Source organism: Notolabrus celidotus, chromosome 17, assembly GCF_009762535.1.
Source record: "Notolabrus celidotus isolate fNotCel1 chromosome 17, fNotCel1.pri, whole genome shotgun sequence".
NCBI lineage: Eukaryota > Metazoa > Chordata > Actinopteri > Labriformes > Labridae > Notolabrus > Notolabrus celidotus.
This window is the reverse complement of record NC_048288.1, coordinates 9,716,826-9,737,364: the sequence shown is the minus strand read 5'-3', so window position 1 is coordinate 9,737,364 and position 20,539 is coordinate 9,716,826. Positions and strand designations below refer to the sequence as shown.

At 41.9% G+C, this 20,539-nt stretch overlaps 3 protein-coding genes and 1 long non-coding RNA gene across 4 annotated transcripts; 2 read left to right on the top strand and 2 right to left on the bottom strand.

Annotated features, from left to right (window-relative positions):
- Window positions 1–273: 273 nt before the first annotated feature.
- On the bottom strand, window positions 274–7,988 carry usp12a (ubiquitin specific peptidase 12a). The gene is made up of 9 exons (XM_034707064.1): window positions 7,590–7,988; window positions 6,503–6,583; window positions 6,209–6,422; window positions 5,802–6,037; window positions 5,458–5,534; window positions 4,830–4,913; window positions 4,531–4,728; window positions 1,205–1,283; window positions 274–1,116 (listed from the first exon to the last, which is right to left on the bottom strand). Exons 1-9 carry the CDS (start codon window positions 7,635–7,637, stop codon window positions 1,015–1,017), a joined length of 1,119 nt encoding a protein of 372 aa, XP_034562955.1. The 5' UTR covers window positions 7,638–7,988; the 3' UTR covers window positions 274–1,014.
- Window positions 7,989–8,639: 651 nt separating this feature from the next.
- Window positions 8,640–11,280, top strand: rpl21 (ribosomal protein L21). Its single transcript, XM_034707066.1, has 6 exons — window positions 8,640–8,740; window positions 9,339–9,417; window positions 9,541–9,602; window positions 10,122–10,234; window positions 10,775–10,925; window positions 11,157–11,280. Exons 2-6 carry the CDS (start codon window positions 9,351–9,353, stop codon window positions 11,244–11,246), a joined length of 483 nt encoding a protein of 160 aa, XP_034562957.1. The 5' UTR covers window positions 8,640–8,740; window positions 9,339–9,350; the 3' UTR covers window positions 11,247–11,280.
- Window positions 11,281–13,919: 2,639 nt separating this feature from the next.
- On the bottom strand, window positions 13,920–19,866 carry LOC117828791. The gene is made up of 2 exons (XR_004634495.1): window positions 19,419–19,866; window positions 13,920–14,196 (listed from the first exon to the last, which is right to left on the bottom strand). It is a non-coding gene; the product is annotated as an uncharacterized LOC117828791 (long non-coding RNA).
- gtf3ab (general transcription factor IIIA, b) lies at window positions 18,282–20,519 on the top strand. The gene is made up of 9 exons (XM_034706102.1): window positions 18,282–18,487; window positions 18,573–18,667; window positions 18,757–18,865; window positions 18,954–19,042; window positions 19,137–19,210; window positions 19,298–19,378; window positions 19,454–19,686; window positions 20,103–20,156; window positions 20,265–20,519. The coding sequence occupies exons 1-9, from the start codon at window positions 18,374–18,376 to the stop codon at window positions 20,397–20,399; spliced, it is 984 nt and encodes a 327-aa protein (XP_034561993.1). The 5' UTR covers window positions 18,282–18,373; the 3' UTR covers window positions 20,400–20,519.
- Window positions 20,520–20,539: the final 20 nt, after the last annotated feature.

Here is a 20,539-nt window from a genome sequence, read left to right as displayed (position 1 = left end):
CTCCATCTTCTCTGCCTCACCCCTCCATCACTGCGGCTCTGCTCGTAGACACCTCGGGCCGGTGTCCGCCTTGCTGATGTGACTAGTGAGTTGATCTAGTCTGGTGTCCACTGTTTTCCCCTCTTTTCCCTGCCTGTAGGGTTTGAATGGATTAAAAATAGCTCCTGTTGCAGTGGGAGAGCAGCGCTACCAGGCAGCACCAGTGAGGGGCAACATTGAGCTGTATGAGTCATCAGTGCGCACCTGTGGGAGACAGAACATAGCACACCCAGCCTCAATCTGACTCGCTTTATTTCTTTTCTTTAAAACAGAAAATGATCGCTTCACAACAGGCCTTTTAAGCAAACCCTCACGTTAAACTTGCCAACACCTACAAAACGGTATCAAAAGTGCACCATAGTGTTAATACATCTTCTCAAGGTCTAACATTTCCAATGATAATATTATCTTCTTGTAATATTTATACAAATACCATCCTGTACACTGTAGAAATATACACCCCAGTGTGCCCCATCACACCCATCCACCTTTACATCCATGATCAAAAACATGATCCGCTCTCCCTTCCTCCCAGTGCAGAAAAACAACGTGGGGGTGCAGACACCAGGCCAATATTACATTATATGAATTATTAAATACCCATTCGACCCCACACCCAAGGCAAAAACTAATACAGCACTCATACGACCGACCAAAATCTGTACAACCCTCATTCATGGTCTTTTTTTAAAAACAATCTAAACACAGTTTTCATTCATTATCGTCTCAAAGTCCAGGCGGCAGCAGCAGCATCCAGCCGGAAAGGAGGGAGGAAAAAAAAGAGGGAGGGAGGTTATAGGGGGTTTGCTTCCAAGGCTGAGCTGAGTGCGTAAAAGCACGAGTATGAACTACAGCTGCACAATCAGGTGTGACACCATGCGGGCTGCTGTGGTGCGTTTATGGTCCGCTGCGGCCCCCAGAGAGGAACAGAGCGGTTCTCTCCTGGTGTCTGCGTTGACACACGCTGCTCCACCTTCAGTCTCTGGACTGGTAGAACAGGATGTAGCCCGACTCAGAGTTCTTGGAGATTTCAGAAGTGAGACCGTAGAACTCCTCTATGGCCTGTGCATCGATTTTCTGCAGGAACACGGAGACGACACACGAAAACATGAAACACTGCAGTGTGATTGTGACTGTGAATCAAAATCCAGATGTGGTCACTTACCTCCACGATGTCATCATCAAATAACAACCAGAAGTCGTGGCTCTTTACGATGGCGATGTAGTGACCTCTGTTTGGACCACTGAAAACAAACATAGACTGTATTAGCTCTACAGAGTCAACTTTAAATTCTTTGCACATTTTAGTCTGACCTTGAAGATCTGCAAGACTGTGTAGCTGAGTAAAGTGAGAAGCTTTGTATTTTTGTTTGAAAGTAGATGTGACCTTAGAGCTGTCCAGCACTGACACATGTCCCGTTACAGTAAATGATCAGTGTCTCAGGGGTCATTAAGCTTCTTTTAGTGAGCAAAAATATAGAGAAACAGAGCGTTTCAGTATCATCTGTTATATATGAGACAAAGTTTCACTTTTCCATCATGAATCTGTTCTTCAAGTTCAAACACCTCAGGAGGAACCTTCTTTCTCCAGCGCTTCATTCATCAGCTCACACCAGAGAGACTCAAATGTTGTTTGAGACCTGACTAATCTGAGCTTACTCCAACTTCTTCATTTATGCTGTTCATTAAAAAGGTTTTCATACACTCGCATTAACGACTGCTTTCACCTTTGAGACATTATTGAGAGCCTCTGACGAGACCTGACACAGACAGCTCTGGAACCAGGGACGTCACGATACCTTCATTACAACCACATGATATTTCTACCCGTTTCAACAGCATGACAACAAAAAATCAACTCCTGCATCCATCTGATTCATTTGTCACTTTTTGATTTACGACACACACACTGCGTCACAGAGACGGAGCAGCATCTGACAGAGTGTTGGGAGTAAAGAAAGACAAAGTAACACTTTCCTGACAGTAATGCACAGACCAAAGACGCAAATATGTCCTCTGACTTATCAATATCATCCAAAGACGTGAGTGGAGGTGTCAGCTTTTGTGCAGTCTACAGGTTGGGACTGATAGAGAACACAATGAGGGGCCAGGTAACACCACTGTGTCTCTGTCTGTCTGACACAGACCCAAACAGAACCTGTGCTTCTTTGGGAGCGTTAAAGGAATTTTAAAAACTTTAGTGTTTGCCGGCTTGTAAAGGATCACAGTTAGTACCACAGAGGCTGTGACGGCTGCGTAGGGTGGAGCAGAGACACAACCGGCAGGAAGAGGCGGGACTTCAGCACCAAACAAACAAAAATCTAGCACCTTCCTCCACATTTGTCTGGAGGTATTTATGTCTTTGTTAAATAACCTAACCACTTTAAAATAATCAGAAGATAATGTTGCTAATTCGATTTTTCACTCCCTTTGTTTTCTTTACCAGCACTCTCTCTCTAAACTTTGACTCGATGTCGATCGACCACTCACCTCTAACTCTCTCGCATTGGTGCTTTTCGATACCGTCATGCGTAAAAATAGAGGAGACTGTTTCATTTTAGAGCGTGTGGTTTTGGAAAGTATCAAAGCATCTATTTGAAACACCACCGCACACATCTCAGTGAGGGGATCCCTGAGTAACTCATAACACAACATGATACCAGACATGTGGCTGATGATAACTACAACATCACCATACAAAGATTCTGCATCATTGAGAAAATGCAATCAATAATGAAATTACATCAACATGTCCGACTGACTGAAACTACAAACCACCCCTCAAAGGTGACGTGCAGGATCGCTGTCATTAGCACTCCAAGTCAGAGCACGAGAAGGTGTGATATTGGGATATGGTTAGGGAGATTTAAAAGGAAATCGGTTTGGAGCGCTGTGTTACTTTTAAAACAAGATAAGGGTATTTAAGGCTGGTGATATGATAGCTGTGCAGCACGAGTCAGGACGACAGTTAGCTGCTATATGAGAATTCAATCACTCAGCAGCCTGAGTATCCTCGCTGTAAAGCTCTGTTTAGACACAAACATGTTGGACATAAAGAAGAAACAGTTTTACACTCAGTTATATCCACTTCACACAGAATGCATCCCTTTAAGCTTGGTTAGAAACATTTTTGTGTTTTTTGAACATCTATTTACAACCATCAGCAATCAAAAAGGAAGAAAATCTGATTTCAACAGCTGTACAAAGGCTGCAAGACTGAGGTCTGTTAAGGCTAAGCAGACATGTAGCTCGTGAGATAGCTACACAAAGACTGCTTTCGAAACCGCCTGCTACTTACTACCTACAAATGTAGTATGTAGTATGTACTGTGTACTGCATACTACATACTGCGCCTGAAGGTAGCAGTTAGTATGACTGTTCTGTTGGATCTATTCTGCAGTATGCAGAGCCAGGCGTTGCTGGAATTCCGATTTCAGAAAATGGAAGTAAACAACGGCCAGGCTGATAGTGAAACTATTTCTTTAGCATCACTTTTGATTATAAAGTTAAGATATGGTTTATATGGAATGTAACAATTTTCACAGCACCTAATCATAAAGTTCCCCCCTTCAAAAAACAAGAAGCAGAACATTAGCGCTGTGCATTGTGGGAAACAGTACGTGAGGGAGACTAGTCTGATACATACTGAGACATTTTCCCAAATCAATACGACATCCGGGGAGTTTTTGCATACTGCAGATTTCACTCTTATTCACATACTACTTACTACATACTGCATTTTGGCCAAATCAGTACGTACTGCTAGGAAGTAGGCGGTTTCAAAAACATCCAAAGACTGCAGAGGATGCTGTTCAGATAGTGTTAGTAATGCTAGCGTTGCTCCTTCGATGCTCTATGGTGGACTTTTCATGTGTTGCAAAGAGACGCCCAAGAGAGTTGCATAAAGAGAAAGGATGACTTTGTTTCAGTTTAATACTTTAACATCTTCTGGTGTCTCTGCTGTTGCCCTCTTTAGCTTTCAGCTGTACTCCGACATCACTGATCTGAAATCCCAGATGATCTATGGCCTGAAATCGTTTTATAATCCGTCTCTGAAATGAGCCTTGGTGAGTTGGAGCTGAGAATGTTAGCTGAGCTCAGAGAGTGAGCGGAATACTCAGACAGATAATTAACATCTGTACCACTCACCTGCTGAACTCCAGCCGAGTCTGACCTTTAAATACACTTTCTTTAATAAATGATTCTCAGGCGGAGTCGTGCAGCGCTGGAGTCTGTTTCAGAAGGCGTGGGGAGGGAGGGAGCGGCGTGTATAAACACAGACAGACAAACTCCCACACACTGAGAAGACGTGTTGAACTCTGACGGACGAGGGTCTGTGTTTTCTCCTGCCTGATCTAAATCCTAAAGCACCTTTTTTCTTGTGCCAACAGGTTTAAAGCTCATTTCTATAAATAGAGATTTTTCTGCCTGTCTCTGGTTGCTGTGGAGACGGTCATAAAGGTGTTGCATTCTGTGTCTGCACCTACACACCTCCCACAATGCACCACCACGGCCACCAGGTCGTAGAGCCTCTCGGGATTGGTGGCGTCCCCGGAGGTGTTGAAGAGGCGGAGCTCCAGGGGGAAGACGACCCGATAGGACAGCTTGGTGTAGCGCTGCAGCTGCTCCATGTACTTAAAGCGCTTTAGGTGCAAAGCCAAGATCATCGGTAGCTTCTTCACACGCATCCTAGGACACAAACACAGCGTCAGGCATCATGTCTGAATACTAATGAACGCACAGAGAAACACGAGGCTGAAGAGTGCACGGTGATGGACCTGGATACTGACCTCTTGTGTGCCTCCTGCTTGCTTCTACATTCTTCACAGTAGTATTTGTACTCGCTGCACAGAGTCTCTGTGTTACTGAAACCTCTGAGAGACACAAAGACAAAAAACAGTGAATACGCCATTTGAATTCCACAATAACCCCCTGCAGTCTCCTCAAGTTTGTGAAGGACACCGCACAGTGTACATTTCAGCCTTCTTCAAAAGTTTCCTCTAACTCAGAGGAATCCCTGAAATCCCTGCAGACTCAGACATCCCTCCGTGAGAACTCTTTGTGCAACCTTCTTCAAAATAAAATTCAAGTACGAGGAGACAGCGGCATCTACAAATGTTGCTTCTATGAAGTTACCTGCTTAGAATAATCAAAGACTGAATCATTGCTGATGATTATTATCTTCAAACATCTGAAAACAGGTGATGGCTTCGATGACTTTAAACAAAAACCTTTGTTTGAACTTCATGAAAGAAAACGACGGGCAAGAAACGCTCCTCCTTTTCCACGAGCTGGAAGCATCAGAAGTTTTACATTTTCACAATAAAACAACTTTTCCTTAAGCTGGAGATTCATTTCATGTCAATCCCTCACTGATCATCTCTCCTGCATACCCGAAGAAGCTCCACATTAACTCACCTGAGGCAGTGTGTGATGGAGGTATTCTGTTCTACATCCACAGAGAGGTCCAGGAAGTCCTCGTCTTTGCTGCTTATCTGGAGGACATCAAAGTAAGAAAAATACAGCAACTCATGTAAAACTTAACGTGAGACGAATGAGTCCTATCTGCTAATTATCACTGACATATCTTACAGCTATGCTACGGGGGCCGAGGAGTCAATAACACACTCCAACAGACATTAACCCAAACAACTCACACTCGTCTGTATCTTTGCCCCTAGAAAAGCTTCATCTGAGTTCAGGTAGCGCATCACACTGTAAAGGACGTCTGTCGCTGAAACGGTCCCTTCATGTTGACCTACCGTTTCACAGGTGAGGCAGCGCGTCTCATTGGTCAGCGTGCCTTGGAAGATCTCATGGACCCAGGTGGGAGCAGGTGTTGCGTTGCTGTTGTTGTTCTGGGAGTCCAGTGTGCCGTTGGCGAGGCGGCCATTGGTCTTCTCCTGCTTCCTCTCCTCCTGAAGCAGATCTGCGATGGTGTTGAGCAGGTAGTTCAAGAACTCGTGGGCATCCTGCTGCATGTAGTTGTCAAACAGCTCTGAGACACAAAAAGAGGGGGACTCTTTAGAGAGTGGATTCAGCTATTAAACATGTGAAACATGAACTTCAGGGTCTTCTTAACCAATTTCATCCAGACCTTCAGGAGTCAGCAGCCAACCAGGAGAGACAAGAAGACAATGAAGCACATAAGTGATCATAAAGCACTAACCATTCTCCTTGCGCAGTCGTGTGATGAATTTCTTGGGTGGTATGACGCCCACTTTCCTCTTCTGGTTGGCGATACTGTGGAAGAGGTCAGCCAGACAGGTGAGCAGGTTCTCCTTTCTCCGAGGCTGACTGCGGTATGCCAAGATCTTCTCCCGAAACGGCCGGCAGAAGTACAGAGCCTGCAGCACCGAGTTGCAGTAGCAGGTGTTCCCAAACTGAAAACAAACAGAGTGAGAGTGAGTGCGAGTGTGAGTGAGGCGAGAACGTAAACAAAGTGAGCGTGTTGTTCTCTTACGTTGACCAGGCCGAAGTAGTGCTCATTGACAGGAAACTGCTCAGATCCAATCTCTTTCTCCAGAGCAGAGGCATTGGCGCCCTGTAAACAAACACACAGAGAGAGGGAGAGGGAGAGGGAGAGGGAGAGAGAGAGGGAGAGAGAGAGAGAGAGATATACAGTCAGTTCAGCTAGTATTTAGTACATGATAAAAATCAAGTAAGTCAGCAATCGGCTGCCAAAGTGGATGGTAACAGCTTTGCATTTGCAAGGTTATTTGTAGCTGAGATAAAACGAATGGCTGCCACCTCCACCCTGCCCTTTAATGCCATTAAGACTAAAAGCATGCATCACCTTTACAGACCTGTCCCTGCTCAGTGCTTACACTCACTCTATCAGATTTTATATGCACAAACTGCTTAGAGGTAAACCTTACATATGTTATAATACAGGATATATTTTGAGGGTAGAAATGGGACGCATTAGGGCACGCACTAGTCATATCTTGTTAGGGTTAACAGAAAACAATGCATTATGTGGACTGCAACAAAAGTGTGCAGAGTGGACGTGCACCTGGACCGGGTCCACAACTGCGTAGCTCATGTTAAACAATGTCGTCATTACCTGCGGTTATACGATCTGGTAGTTCGTCCAAGGCCAGTGAAACTGAAGCCTGGTTTAAGCATTATTCACCTCCACGTACTACAGATTAATCATTTCCCATCCTGAGGTCATCCGTGTTCCAGCTGTGCTCCAGTTGTTTGCAATCTGCAGCACAGCTTTAGCTTCACGTTACCTTCACGTTAGCTAGTTAGCTACAGCAGGTGCACTGTCACCGTGCTCAGATAAACTGATTAACCTAATAAGTTCTTAATGTATGAGTTGAGAGAGATCCGTGTATTTAAAGGGCCCATCTGGCACAGTGAGCAGACCGAGCAGAGCAGGAAGGCAGTGGGAGGAAAACTGCTTGGCTAGCACTGACAGGATTCACAGCTCACATCTATCATATCTATTATTCCGCGGTTCAGAAGCAAGCATACTTGATTCCACGTTTTCCCTAACAGCCAATAATCTTCCTAACGCGGGTTTGAGGCGGCAGTGCGCTTACCATGGTACAAAAAGAGGCAAATTTGGAGACTGTCATTAGCATTTCCATTCGGCTAGCGCCATCTTCCACCACACAGCCGCGCGCTCACAAGACTGAGCTCCCCGCGCGAGAGCGGACAGGAGATTCTGCTGAGCTCGCGACTGAAAGTCCAACCGCCGCAGAAATTCATCCACTTCCACTTTCTTCCTCTTCTTCTTCCTCTTCACCGTCTTCTTCGTCCTTCACGGCCGCAGAGGATCAACTACGAGAGTCACACAAGCTCCAAGCTGTCAGAGTCGAGCCGATATCTGTACAATACATTAAGTTTGATCCAAAACTGTGTTCAAGTCACTCCCCATGTTATCAAATACAGTGGAAGAAGGTTAGCCTTGGTTGAGTGTTGCGCATGCGTATCATCAAAACTGCTGTTGCTGTTATATATGCACCATCGTAACAAGCATTAAAGAACTGTTTTTGAGGTAACTTGACAGGGTTGATTATGACAGAGGCTACCTTTGTACTTTTTTATTCCTCTTCAAATGTCAATTAAATTGAATCAAGGTTCATTATTTATTTTTTTCAACAGGCATTGAGCTGTCAAACATTTTACAAATTACTCCAAGCAGCACTTTCTTTTGACAAAAATGATCTAACGACCAAACTAATACGAGAAAATACAATACATATCTGACATCTTCAAATAAGTCATAACATACATCAAAGTGAAATAAAAACAGGTTAAAAATGTGGGGGTTTAATCAAAATAAAACTCAAGTAATTCAGAGTTTCACTTCTTTTTTTCAGCTGTTTTGATGGAGTGAACAAATATTTTTAAGTGATTTACAACGCTAAAAAAATTGGAGTTACTTTAAAAGAATCTACTCCGCTGAAAAAAAAATACTTTTCCTACATTAGAAATATGATTACACAAAAAAATCAACATCTTTGTTTTGTATGAACACACCAAAATTAACCATATGATACTCGAAAATAGGTATTACCAGGGTATTACATGATCTGTAACTCACCATTCCCAAATTCTATCCTAAAAAATAAGCCTCATTTTTGGTTCAGGCATTATCACGGTCTACCTGTGTTGTATTTCACAAGGAGGAGTCTGGGGTCCTCCAATCTCTCTTTCCGCCGTACCCGCCATCTTGTTGAGACCGGGGGTAAGAGCCTCTCCGTTTTAAATTAAAGTTTTGTGCTTAAATATCATAACCGAGGTACATTATTGTATACATCAACCTCCCGTAGATGGGACCCTCTGTCTCTGTGGGTCAGGTGTATTTTAAAAACGTCCCGTTGATGAGTATTTTCCGTTGAATGTGAGGAGGACCAGCAGCGTGGCTCTCCATGTGGGCCCTGCTGCAGCCAAACGAGCAGAAGCTGCTTTCCTCTCAACACCCTGTCGTCCTTTAAATACAACTTCTCATTGATATTTGATATGCGCCTGGGTTATTTCGGTTAAGAAGGGTTTTAACACTACACACACCTGGCTCCTGAAGCAGTGGGTCAGGCGTTTGTAAATGTATTCACTGCTCTAGCCTTAGCGTTAGCATGCTCTCTTATGCAGTCATGGGTATTCAGCGGTTTTTGGTGTAATGTTAAGTCAATCTTGTGCGTCCAAAACAACCCTTCAGTTCAGTTCTAAACGCGTATGTTGATAGTTTAGGTTGTCATTAATTGAAATCCTCCATCATGCAGGCGTGATGTTACACTTTGTAAACCGCTGGCTGTCTAAACTAACTGAAGTGTGTTTTCTCTCAGTAATCAGGCACCATGACGAACACCAGAGGCAAGAGGAGGGGGACGAGGTACATGTTTAGCAGGCAATTCCGCAAACATGGTGAGTACTGAGTTATATCTGAATCATAAGATTACAGTATTTCAAAGTTGTATTCGATAAACTGCTTTAAACTTGCTGTCAAAACTTTCAAAATGACATGAACTGGTTACATTTGCTCCACAGGCCCAATTCCTCTGTCCACATACATGCGCATCTACAAGAAGGGCGACATTGTTGACATCAAGGTGAGCCCACTTTTTCTTTTGGGATCATAATATAGAGGATATGTATTAAATTGAGGCCTTCATGTAGAGTCAAGATTGAGGTACAGTTACATGATGATTTTATTAACTGTGGAAACATTGAAAATAACCCTAATGATTTAATATCTCCAGAAATGTTGATCTTCTGTTGAAGCTTTTCACTACATCTCGAGTCATCTTGAAATTTGTGAGATTATAAAAAGCATTTTAGATCTTTGACAACTTAAAGATTTACTTCTTTACCACAGATGAATGGGGGATAAAACATTTTGGATAGTTGCAGTCATCTTCAGAAAATGAAAAACAGCTTCAGCTAAAGTCTGAGGAAATAATCGGACAGCTGTTTAGTTTTTTCCGTGGTGTTGTAGCTTTAAGTGTTCGTAAACAGGCTCAGCCTTGTCAGATTTAAACAGCAGTTTTCGGTGCCTGCTGTGCCGATTTTGTAATTTTTAAAAAGCGTCTTCTGTGTTCAACATTGTGTGGTGTGATTTCTGTCTTTAGGGTACAGGTACCATTCAGAAAGGAATGCCTCACAAGTGCTACCATGGCAAGACAGGACGGGTCTACAATGTAACCCAGCATGCTGTTGGCATCATTGTCAACAAGCAGGTCAAGTAAGTAGGACGTCCACATATCAACGTGTGTAGATATTTTATAGTAATGTGGCCTGGCTATTAAAGGACAACATGTTTAATTATGTTTGAAGTAAACACAGTAGATCAGTTTTATTCATTGATCACGTCTCGTCATTTAAACGTGGTAGATGTTGTCAGTGGTGTTTTCATACAACTCTGTAGAAGTCTTAATGTTGTGTTAATATAAATACAGCTTGAGTTGTAATTTTGTACTTTTCCTCCTGAGACCTGTGAGTCTGGGGTTCAGTTGTTTTGTTATGCTCTGTTAAAACAAAGGGACATTACCCCATCTTCACTTTGCCATCAGTGCTGTTAATGTGCTGAGAGGTCATTCACGTGGGGGAGAGTATTCCATCCTTATGAGCCCCAGACTAACTCCTGTTTGAGCTGGGGTTGTGATGAGGAGACAGCAGACGAGTGCAGATATTCAGATGATGTATTTCTTTAGATAAGCTCTGAGGTAGTTTTTTTTTTTGTATCTGTTGAGGATGATCTAATTTATTTCCTTGGCTCTCACAGGGGAAAGATCCTGGCCAAGAGGATTAACGTGCGTATTGAGCATGTGAAGCACTCAAAGAGCAGGGACAGCTTCCTGCAGCGCGTCAAAGAGAACGAGGCCAGGAAGATGGAGGCTAAGCAGAAGGGCAGCTGGGTGGAACTGAAACGCCAGGTATGAAATGATCCTGTACCTTTTTACTCCACTTGTTTTCCTTTCCCCAAAAATAAATAAATGGAAAACATCCTGGAAAGTGTCAGGTCCATGTGCCGTGTTGTAGAAGATGTAAGACTTAAAAATGTGAAGTTTTTCCTCTGAAGTGTTTGACCTGTTTTTCACATTTTTAAATGTCTTCATTGTTTTAATATTTAGTCACCTAAACAAACCTCTTCCTCGTCTCCTCAGCCCGCTCCTCCTCGTGATGCTCACTTCGTCAGCAGCAAGAAGAACGCACCACAGCTGCTGGAGCCAATCCCCTACGAGTTCATGGCATAAAGAGCTCACTGAATAAAAGATATTTGTACACACACCACTTGCCGTATTGTCGTCTGTTCTGACTTGTGAATGATTGTGTTCTTCATGCTGTGCTGTCGCTCAGTGATGATACTCCTCCTCCTAATGATTCAAAAATGAAATCAAACTGCTATTTCATTTCACCGGCGATCTGAGAGCGGCCAGCACAAGCACTGGAAGTTCACACGCACTCCTGTATCAAGTTATTTCATTAATTTATAGATGAAGCTATTTGCTGCATTTCAAGAACATATCCACATTTTTAATGAAAGAATGAAAAGCACTGCTGTGATAACTTTAAACAGTGTGGAATGGATGTGGACTTGGCCTAATGGTTAAGTTGCGCGCCATGTAGTGGTTGGCCTGGGTTCAAATCCAGCCTGCGGCCTCTTTCCCCCATGTCATTCCCCCCACTCTCCCAGTTTCCCACACTAGCCACTGTCCTCTATAAATAAAGGTTGTAAAAAGCACAAAAAAACACAACTTTAAAACAGCGCTGAATGAGTCCATCCAGCTGCTTACTGTGACTAGTGTAGCTACTGTCATTTGGGCGGCTGTGGCTCACTGGTAGGGAGGGTCATCTCTCAATCAGAAGGTTGGGGGTTTGATCCCGAGTTCCACTCTCCACATTCCTAAGTGTCATTGGGTCAGATGCCTAAACCCGAACTGCCCTGGTGCCTTTTCCATCAATGTGTGAATGGGGCTAGTTCATTTTGATGGGCGCTTAACATGGCATCCTCTGCCATCAGAGTATGAATGTGACATGAAATGTAAAAGCACTTAGCATACACACCTGGGCATGGATTTATTTGATATAGTAGGTGGCCCCCTTTCCTGCACACCATTCCCCCACACACTCCCTGTTTCCTGCTCTATCCACTGCCCTCCCTAAATAAAGGTGTAAAAGCCCCAAAATATAACTCAAAAGCACCTGGGTTTCTTTCTTAGTAAAAGCACTGATCTTAAAACTGAGTAGACGTCACTCGGTGTGCATGTTTCCTCTGACTGATTTAACAAATAAAAGTCAGCCTGTTAAATTCCATATTTTAGTACATTGATTTTTCACTTTTATGTAAAACAGCCTCACTGTTTCTAAGGATAACTCGCTGAAGTGATGCTCAACACAACCTTAATGTGAAGTTTAGCTGTTATGGAGCATCCTTTCCTTTCAGCATCTCAGAGCTGATGTAGAAAATCTGTTTAATATTATTATAAAGAAGAGTGGGGGGGGGGGTTTCTATCCCATAACTTAAACTGGTTAAAAGGAAATTAAACTGGTTCTGAGTAGGACTACAATTTTTATTTATTTTATGTAACCTTTATTTAACCATGTTGGTCCCATTGAGATCTCCTATTCAAGGGAGACCTGGCCAAGACAGTCAGCACCGAAGAACAAAGTTACAGAGAACCAAAGTACAATTTACAAGCACAACGTTTGTCACTGAAAGAGCAATACCTCGGATGCAGTTGTATAACAAGGTACACTAAAAACAACAACATCCTAAAGATTCTTCTTCAAAGTCTTCCATTTTAGATTTAAAACATTGAGACACCAGCTCCTCGAGTTTCAAGCTATTCTGCAATAAATTCCAGGCTGAGAGTGCAGAACACCTAAAAGCCCTTTTGCCAAATTCTGTTTGAGCTTTTGGGAAATTAGGAATACATTAGTCAGTGGTTCTCAGAGGGTGCCTAAGGTGGATGTTCAGCTGTTGTGCAGTAGGTGGCAGTGTGCACCAACAGGATACAGTTGAACTACTGTACAGTACACTACTTTAACACTCATTTAGTTTTGAGGATCACTAAGGTTGACCTTTTCTCTCTTTTTACCATTAACATGTTTTAACTGGACATTTTCTCCCCTGAAACAAGCTTTACTTGTCACTTTATAACTTGAGTTGAAATAAATTCAGCGTGATACATCAGGTATAAATGTTATTTATAATCCACATTTCTACAGAGGGGCATTGTATGAGAATATAACATGATTATTTAATTTGTTGAGCCTATTTTAAACAAGAAAAGTAATTTGCTTTCCTATGCACACTTGAATGAAACAAAAACAAAGAGTAGATCATATAAAAATAATCACATAAAAAGATATACATGTTATTTTTAAAGCCTTTTGCCTTAAAATTTCTGACATACAAATTTTGGGAATTTCATAGCTGCAGTTTTGACGAGTAGTTTTGATAATCTTTGTTTTCAATTTTGCAGAGGTGTATCCTAATTCATGACTTAATTCTGCTCAGTTTAAACATCTTAAATCCACTTTAATTTTAAGTTCCTGTTTTTGATGCATGTAATTATTAGCTGATAAGAACAGTCTCAATAATTCAGCTTTTTAATCTCATAAAAACAAATCTTATCAGTCACATATGAATGTGTGTGTGTTGACTAATGTTTCAGCCCTGTGTGTGTACATGTGAGTGGAGCACTTAATGTTTGCTGTTTAATCAGTGGTGAATGGCTGGCTGGTTATGTGACAAATAGGTAATCTCATCCCACCTCGGTACTTTACCCAATATTTACACGAATTAGCAGCAGTTTACAGAGATAGGGCCAGCAGCTGACAGGATGAGGTGTGTGTGTGTTTGTGTGTGTGTGTGTGTGTGTGTGTGTGTGTGAGAGAGAGAGAGATCAGGAGGGAAAGGCCAATTGTGAATTGGTTCAAGGACTTTATTTAATGTCTGTGGGCACATTAGTTAAAGTTGGAAGTATCTTGAAGTAGGATAAACCTTCATATTTGGAGCCCTGATTTCCTGAAGGAATCAGGTCTGTACACATAACGTATGTTGTAATCCTCTTGTGTGTACAATAACGTTGAGATAAACCTGCAGAGGTTGTCTTTCTTCATCCTCCTAACCCCGCAGGCCTGAGGTCAGGGAATTCAGACCCAGGTGTTATCAGGACCGAGTAATCAGTATCCAACAACCTGAGGAAGAAAAACTCGTGAAAAAATAAAATGCAATCAATCAATGAGTGTGTTGGCAGCCAAAGCTCTTGGTATTGATTGGATTAGCTTGTTGTATTTAGATCAAATGTATCACAGCTCCAAGCGTCATACCCTGAAAACTCTGTTTTTCTGACTCCACACTTTTAAATGTTCTCTTCTCGTAGTGTAATATGATATTAATCTGTCCTGTTTTTCTACAGTAAGGCTTCTGGTGTGTGTGTGTGTGTGTGTGTGTGTGTGTGTGTGTGTGTGTGTGTGTGTGTGTGTGTGTGTGTGTGTGTGTGTGTGTGTGTGTGTGTGTGTGTGTGTGTGTGTGTGTGTGCTGACATACTCTGTGTGGTACTGACTCATGAGAGTTACTGATTGAAGGAACCAAAAGTAAACAGAGAAGGAAAGAAGGACAAAAAGGGAGGAGGGCAGGGAGACGAGGCCTGTGGATAAAAGCCGTGGAGCACTATGAACTCCTTAATCACACACATTTGACACACACAGATTGAGTCTGTCAGCTTGGTCTGCAGCTCAGAGCAGCCGTATCGACCTGGGGTGTTACATATTAACCACACACACGCGCGCCCACACACACACATACACACACACATACACACACACACACACACACACACACACACACACACACACACACACACACCACACACACACACACAGTAGATCATTGGACATGGACACAGACGGGCTTATAGGATGCAAGAGGAGAATGTTTGGAAATGTGGCATTACATCAGGTGTAAATGGATCACTCTTAAATTAAAGGACAAATTCACCCATTTCACTTTGTAGAGTTTCAAGTGGTGAACATTTCAAATGTGTCCCAGTTACTTTAGATAATCCACAGGTCACATAGTCACTTGTCATTGGAGCCTAAGTCTATGAGAGAAATAGTCTATATGAATATGTTTGAAATGTGCCTTTTGGGAGTAAGGAGCAAAAATTGGAAGAAACTTACTCCTAAAAACACCAACCAAGCAGTTACAGAAGACGTGGGATGATTCCGAATTAAAATGAAGAAATAAACAAGAATTAATAATGAGAGATGACATTATACATACATTTTTACATCAATAAAGCAAATATGTCATTAAACTAATTGTGATTATAAAATTGGTTCATATTGTATAATTAGGTTAATCTGATTTGAATATTTGATGACTCATTGAGGTTATTCAGGTTTGAATTGAGGCTTATTTAGTCGGACACTCGTCCTTTAGGATAACAATGTACTCGTCACAGTAATGATTCTGGGTTGCTCTGAATAAAGGGGTTGGACGACAAAGTACTGAGATCTAAAATGAAAAAAAAGTGCACAACATGAAAGAAAATTCAAGCAAAAAACCTGAATAAACATATTTGATTACTATAAACACCCAATTTGTTTCCACTATAGGCGATGAGAAACCCTCTAAACATTATTCTAGTTACCCCCATCTAAGGCCTCAACCTTACTACTCTTAAAGAAAAGCCTCTAATCGCTTCAACGAGATGTACATGCGACTGTGGGTAGGACAGTATGTGCAAATAATATATATACGTGTGTGTCTGTGATGGGATAGGCCTGCAGGTTTAACAAAGGTACAAGGAAATCCCAGCAGAGCCAAACATGCTGTATCTGTGTGTGTGTGTGTGGTGTGTGTGGTGTGTGTGTGCGTGTGTGTGTGTGTGTGGTGTGGTGTGTGTGTGTGTGTCGTGTGTGTGTGTGTGTGTGTGCGTGTGCGTGTGCGTGTGCGTGCGTGCGTGTGCGCGTGTGTGTGTGTGTGATAGGTGGAGTGATAGAGTCTGTGTGGTTATCAGAGACAGAAGGGGGGGGCATGGTCATATGTGAAGATTGGGCCAGCTGTATTGATCCTGGCCCTGACAGCAGAGGTGGAGGGAACCGGATGGGAAGAGGAGGAGGTTGATAACAGTGTCAACTGACCCAGGTATGTTCACTGAAGCGTGGGAGGGCAGCAAGGGTAACGCCAACAGGCTCTCAATAGGCCTTATTCGCAAAGTGAGTCAAAGGTTTCATATAGAGCAGGGCACGGGCACACAGGGTGAGTGCTAATGTTTGGACAAGCAGATAGTCTTATTAGGTGGTCTGGGTTTTTTTCTAACTCAAGGAAAGACATGTTTTCCTTCATGGAGAGTCTTCTAAACCTTTTAAAGAAAAATATCTCGGACACAAAAAGAGGTCATAAACAAGAAAAGTACCCTTGAAAAATTCAGCACAGTGCTGCATGATAACCAGGTCCTTTTAGCTGCTTGTGATAAATATTACTGACACACTTAAGGCAGATGTCAGCTTTTGGAAGACTTTATGTTTTAAAGCAGGGGTTTCCAAAGTCCGTGTCTTGCGACCTCCTGAGGGGTCGCAAGACACGAATGGAGGGTCGCAAGATGTCTTCCAGATTTTTTTGTTTTTTTTAAGTAATCTAAATTTTCTTATTTTACCCATTATTGTAAAAATATAGACAAAAATTGTACTTGCATTTGAAATAAAACCCTGCAAATCAGCACATTTTATTAGTTTTCTGCCTTTCTTTGTTGCCAGATGACTCCTAAAGTTAGGGTTAGGGTTAGCTAACAGTTAATTATGTAGGTAAACTAATTTTGAAGTTGAAGTAAATGAAGTATGAAGCAACATTTAACCACTTTGAGGGACAGAAGGGGTCACAAGTCTTTGGCACCTATATTTTGGGGGTCTTGGGCTGAAAAGTTTGGGAACCCCTGTTATAAAGTATTGTTTTTTTATTTGTACTACTGTAATTCAATGTTTTAGCATCAAAAATGTTATCTCATTAAGCAGCATATGGTAATTTTTGATAGCTAACTGAACAGCTACTTTAACTAAAATCTAGAAGAAGTAAAAATTAAGATCAGAAACAGTTTAATCTTTTTTCAACCATTAACAACTGAATTAATAAATCATATAGTAAAATTCAGGCTGTAGCAACAGGCTTGGTAAGATACAACAAGCTATGGTTGCTAACTGAGAGACATGTTTCTGAATAACCAAAGCAGTTATAACTTTCTTCTGTTACACTATGCAGAGCAAATTTTACTCCATAGGCCTAATTCTCACTTGTGTCAGTACACAACGGCAAAGCTAAGTTCAAGTGAGCTTTGTCAGAGAACTGTTTAACCTTAAATAAACAGCGGCCAATAAACTTCTGAAAATAATCTGTTTAACATTCAGCTAGGATATCAAATGCTCATAAAGTCAGCATGCTGAGTATTAATATGTGGGACCTGACATCATTTAACTGTAGTTTTCTAACATTAGCAATGAACTTTGAAGTACTGGTCCCACAGGCCTAAGGTTAAAGCTGCTAAACCCATAAATATATTAAACTTAGCAAGGTACCTTTTATTGCTTCTGAAATAAATCATCTCTACAAGGAGAGTGTATAATTTATTTGTTTCAAAGTTATTAATACGCCGCTGTAAAGACTGGGGCAGGTTGATTTAATGTCAGGTTTGTGGGTTAGAAAGGATTTTTCTGAAGACTGATTTCTAGCATCAATACATTTCTGCTATCAGAAAACAGGATTAACGGATGATAAGATTAAGATTAGAGCAGTAAATACTTTGTTTGAGATTAATGGAGACAGACAGTCGCCTCTCCTCATGCTTGCACACCTCACACACACACACACACAACACACACACAACACACACACACACACACACAAACACACACACACACACACACACACAACACACACACACACCAATACAGCAGATAGAGAGGCATACTGCAAGGAGCCTTGGTGACGTTTTTAAAGCCCAAATCAATCAATGTGGAGGAAAAAAAAACTCAAGGGACTTTTATGATGTTTGAGTATCAGTGTCAGCAGTAACTAAAATGTTGGATCAAACATAAGTTACACCTCAGCAGAGCTGTAGAAAGTCAAATATGTTTTTAAAGGTTTGAAGGGAAATCATATTAATTTAAGGTAAACGTGTGAAAGTATAAACTCAGTTTTTAGTATTTTTCTAAATTAAGGGGAGGTAGAAAACCCCCCTTTCCTGCTCCAAATGGTACAGCCCAATTAGATAAATCACTCCCAGGTGAGCAGCTGGTTGCAGACCACTTTGAGTCCTGCCCCTTTACTACTAGTTTTGTATAACCAAAACACCACATCTGACATCTCATATTAAAGATGGGGGAGAGGTTGCAAAGCCAAAAAAGCTATGTATGCTCATTTTTCGATTGTAAAGCTAAATTCAGTAAGTCATGGAAGCTCGAGGCTCATCTTTGCAAACACACAGGACTGGTAAGTGGTTCAGACGCTGGAAGTCCAACAGAAAAATGAAAATACCCAACATTGTGTTTTATACCAAATGTTTCACTGAACGTAGAAACCTTTCTCCTGTGAGAGCTGTGACAAGAGCTTCTGCACTCGCTATCAGCTCACCAGACATGAGCTTAATCACAGTGGAGAGAAACAACACAAGTAAGGGCGTATTTTAAACAACCGTAAATAATAAAAATGGGATTTTCTTGTCACGTACCAAGCTGCCTTTTCTCTCTACTCTGGATCAGGTGTCTGGATGATGGATGCTCCGAGGCCTTCATCACAAATAACAGCATGAAGAACCACATGGCTCGAGTCCACCGGCACCAGGAAAGCAGTATCAGAAATAATGCTTTGGTTTTTTTTTTTCTTTGATTTTACTTCAGGCAGAGCTGAGTTTCCTAAGATGAAGCACCTTGCTTTTGCTCTTATTGTTTTCTTTCAGTGTGACCATAAGGGCTGTGGAAAAGATTTCAACAAGAGGAACCAGCTGAAAGCTCATAAGGGTGATCACCAACAGATTCTACCTTTCCGGTGAGTGTCTACAGAACTAATGTAAATGTAAATAATCATTCATATTGTTACTTTTTTAAAGCTTTGAAAACATCTAATTTGACTCGTGCTGTAGTTGTTCTTTCAACGGCTGTGCGAGAGAATTTCCCACTCATGGCAAACTGAAGCATCATGAGGGAGTGCATGCAGGTAGGTGAAGAACCTGAATGCTTTTATAACTTTTTGACTGTTTGTTTATCAAAATAAAACTCTTAACCCTGTGTGTTTCTGCTGCAGGCTACCCCTGTGAGGATGCAGCATGCTCCTTTCATGGAAAGACATGGACAGAATATCTAAAGCACAGAAATGAACACAAAGGTTTGAACTTCATGCTGGAAATAGAGAATGCATCACCTACCTTGTCACTGTGTTGACGTGACCTCCTTTGTTCAGTCAAGGTTCAGTGTGCAGAGTGTAAAAAGCTCTTCAACAATGCCTGGTTCTTGCGCCTACATGAGCTGCACGTCCACACTGGGGAGAAGACGAAGCTGTCGTGTCCGAGGAAAAGCTGTGACAAGAAGTTTACTCGCCGCTTTAACTTGGAGAGCCACATTCTGGGAGATCACGAGGGCAAGAAGCCGTTCAGCTGTGCGTATGCTGGCTGTGGGAAGCGCTTTGCCATGAAGGTGAACACACTGCACACACATGGAAGCAATGCTGGGCTGAATCATATAAAATGCTTTAAAGATAGAGGGTTGTAGATGTACTGATGGCTTAGTATTCACATGATAAAGGTTTTGTCACTAAGTTTGGACAAACTGGACCTTACTGCATTCAATTAGTTTGTCTTTGGACTATTTCCTACAGAGGAAATGTTCCAATCAGATGATTATCTTGACTAACTGAAAATCATAAATGTTCTCCTGTGTCTTCAGCTGCTTCAAAATCACTCTACTTGGTTGCATGTGGAATCTATTTAAAAAAATAGCACATTAAGGTCTGAGCTGCTCTCTGTGGGTTTGTTTTTTTGTGAACTTATGGCTAACCTAAACCTTTTAAACTGCTGAAACACTGTATGCTAACTGGTCTCATTGTTAATCAGGAGAGCCTGTGGCGACATGGAGCAGTGCATGACCCAGCAAAGAAAAAGCTGAAGGTAACACGTCCTTGTGAACTTTTTACTCATGAAATGTGACTTTGCCCGACTCCATTTGTCCTTTTTTTTTATTAAACACCTTTTTTTTTTTTTTCCTTCCCCCTCCAGAAACTGCATCCTAAAAAGAACCAGCCCTGGCGTGTAGCAGAGCAGCTCAGACTGGCTGCTGCAGCCAAACAGGCAGAGACCAAGAAGCTGACTGCCAGACTGCGCAATACATCTTTAAAGGATGTGAAACCTTGAGGCCTCTGCGTGTACAGATCTGTGGATATGTTCATTAAGAGAGGGATGAATTCTGTGATTTGTTTTTGTTCTTTTTTTGTTTCGATGAATCTGAAATAAAGCCTCATTATCGCAGCACAACACGGAGCGCCTCAATCTAT

Bases quoted from the DNA above. Each gene is read 5' to 3' on its own strand.
- rpl21 (XM_034707066.1), top strand. From the start codon at position 9,351: ATGACGAACACCAGAGGCAAGAGGAGGGGGACGAGGTACATGTTTAGC. The intron at 9,418-9,540 runs GTGAGTACTGAG...TTTGCTCCACAG, and splicing joins CAGGCAATTCCGCAAACATG to GCCCAATTCCTCTGTCCACA. The intron at 10,235-10,774 runs GTAAGTAGGACG...TGGCTCTCACAG, and splicing joins ATTGTCAACAAGCAGGTCAA to GGGAAAGATCCTGGCCAAGA.
- usp12a (XM_034707064.1), bottom strand. From the start codon at position 7,637: ATGGAAATGCTAATGACAGTCTCCAAATTTGCCTCTTTTTGTACCATG. The intron at 5,535-5,801 runs GTAGGTCAACAT...GATGTCCTCCAG, and splicing joins GCTGCCTCACCTGTGAAACG to ATAAGCAGCAAAGACGAGGA. The intron at 4,914-5,457 runs GTGAGTTAATGT...TGTGTCTCTCAG, and splicing joins TCCATCACACACTGCCTCAG to AGGTTTCAGTAACACAGAGA.
- gtf3ab (XM_034706102.1), top strand. From the start codon at position 18,374: ATGGGGGAGAGGTTGCAAAGCCAAAAAAGCTATGTATGCTCATTTTTC. The intron at 18,668-18,756 runs GTAAGGGCGTAT...ACTCTGGATCAG, and splicing joins AGTGGAGAGAAACAACACAA to GTGTCTGGATGATGGATGCT. The intron at 19,379-19,453 runs GTTTGAACTTCA...TCCTTTGTTCAG, and splicing joins GCACAGAAATGAACACAAAG to TCAAGGTTCAGTGTGCAGAG.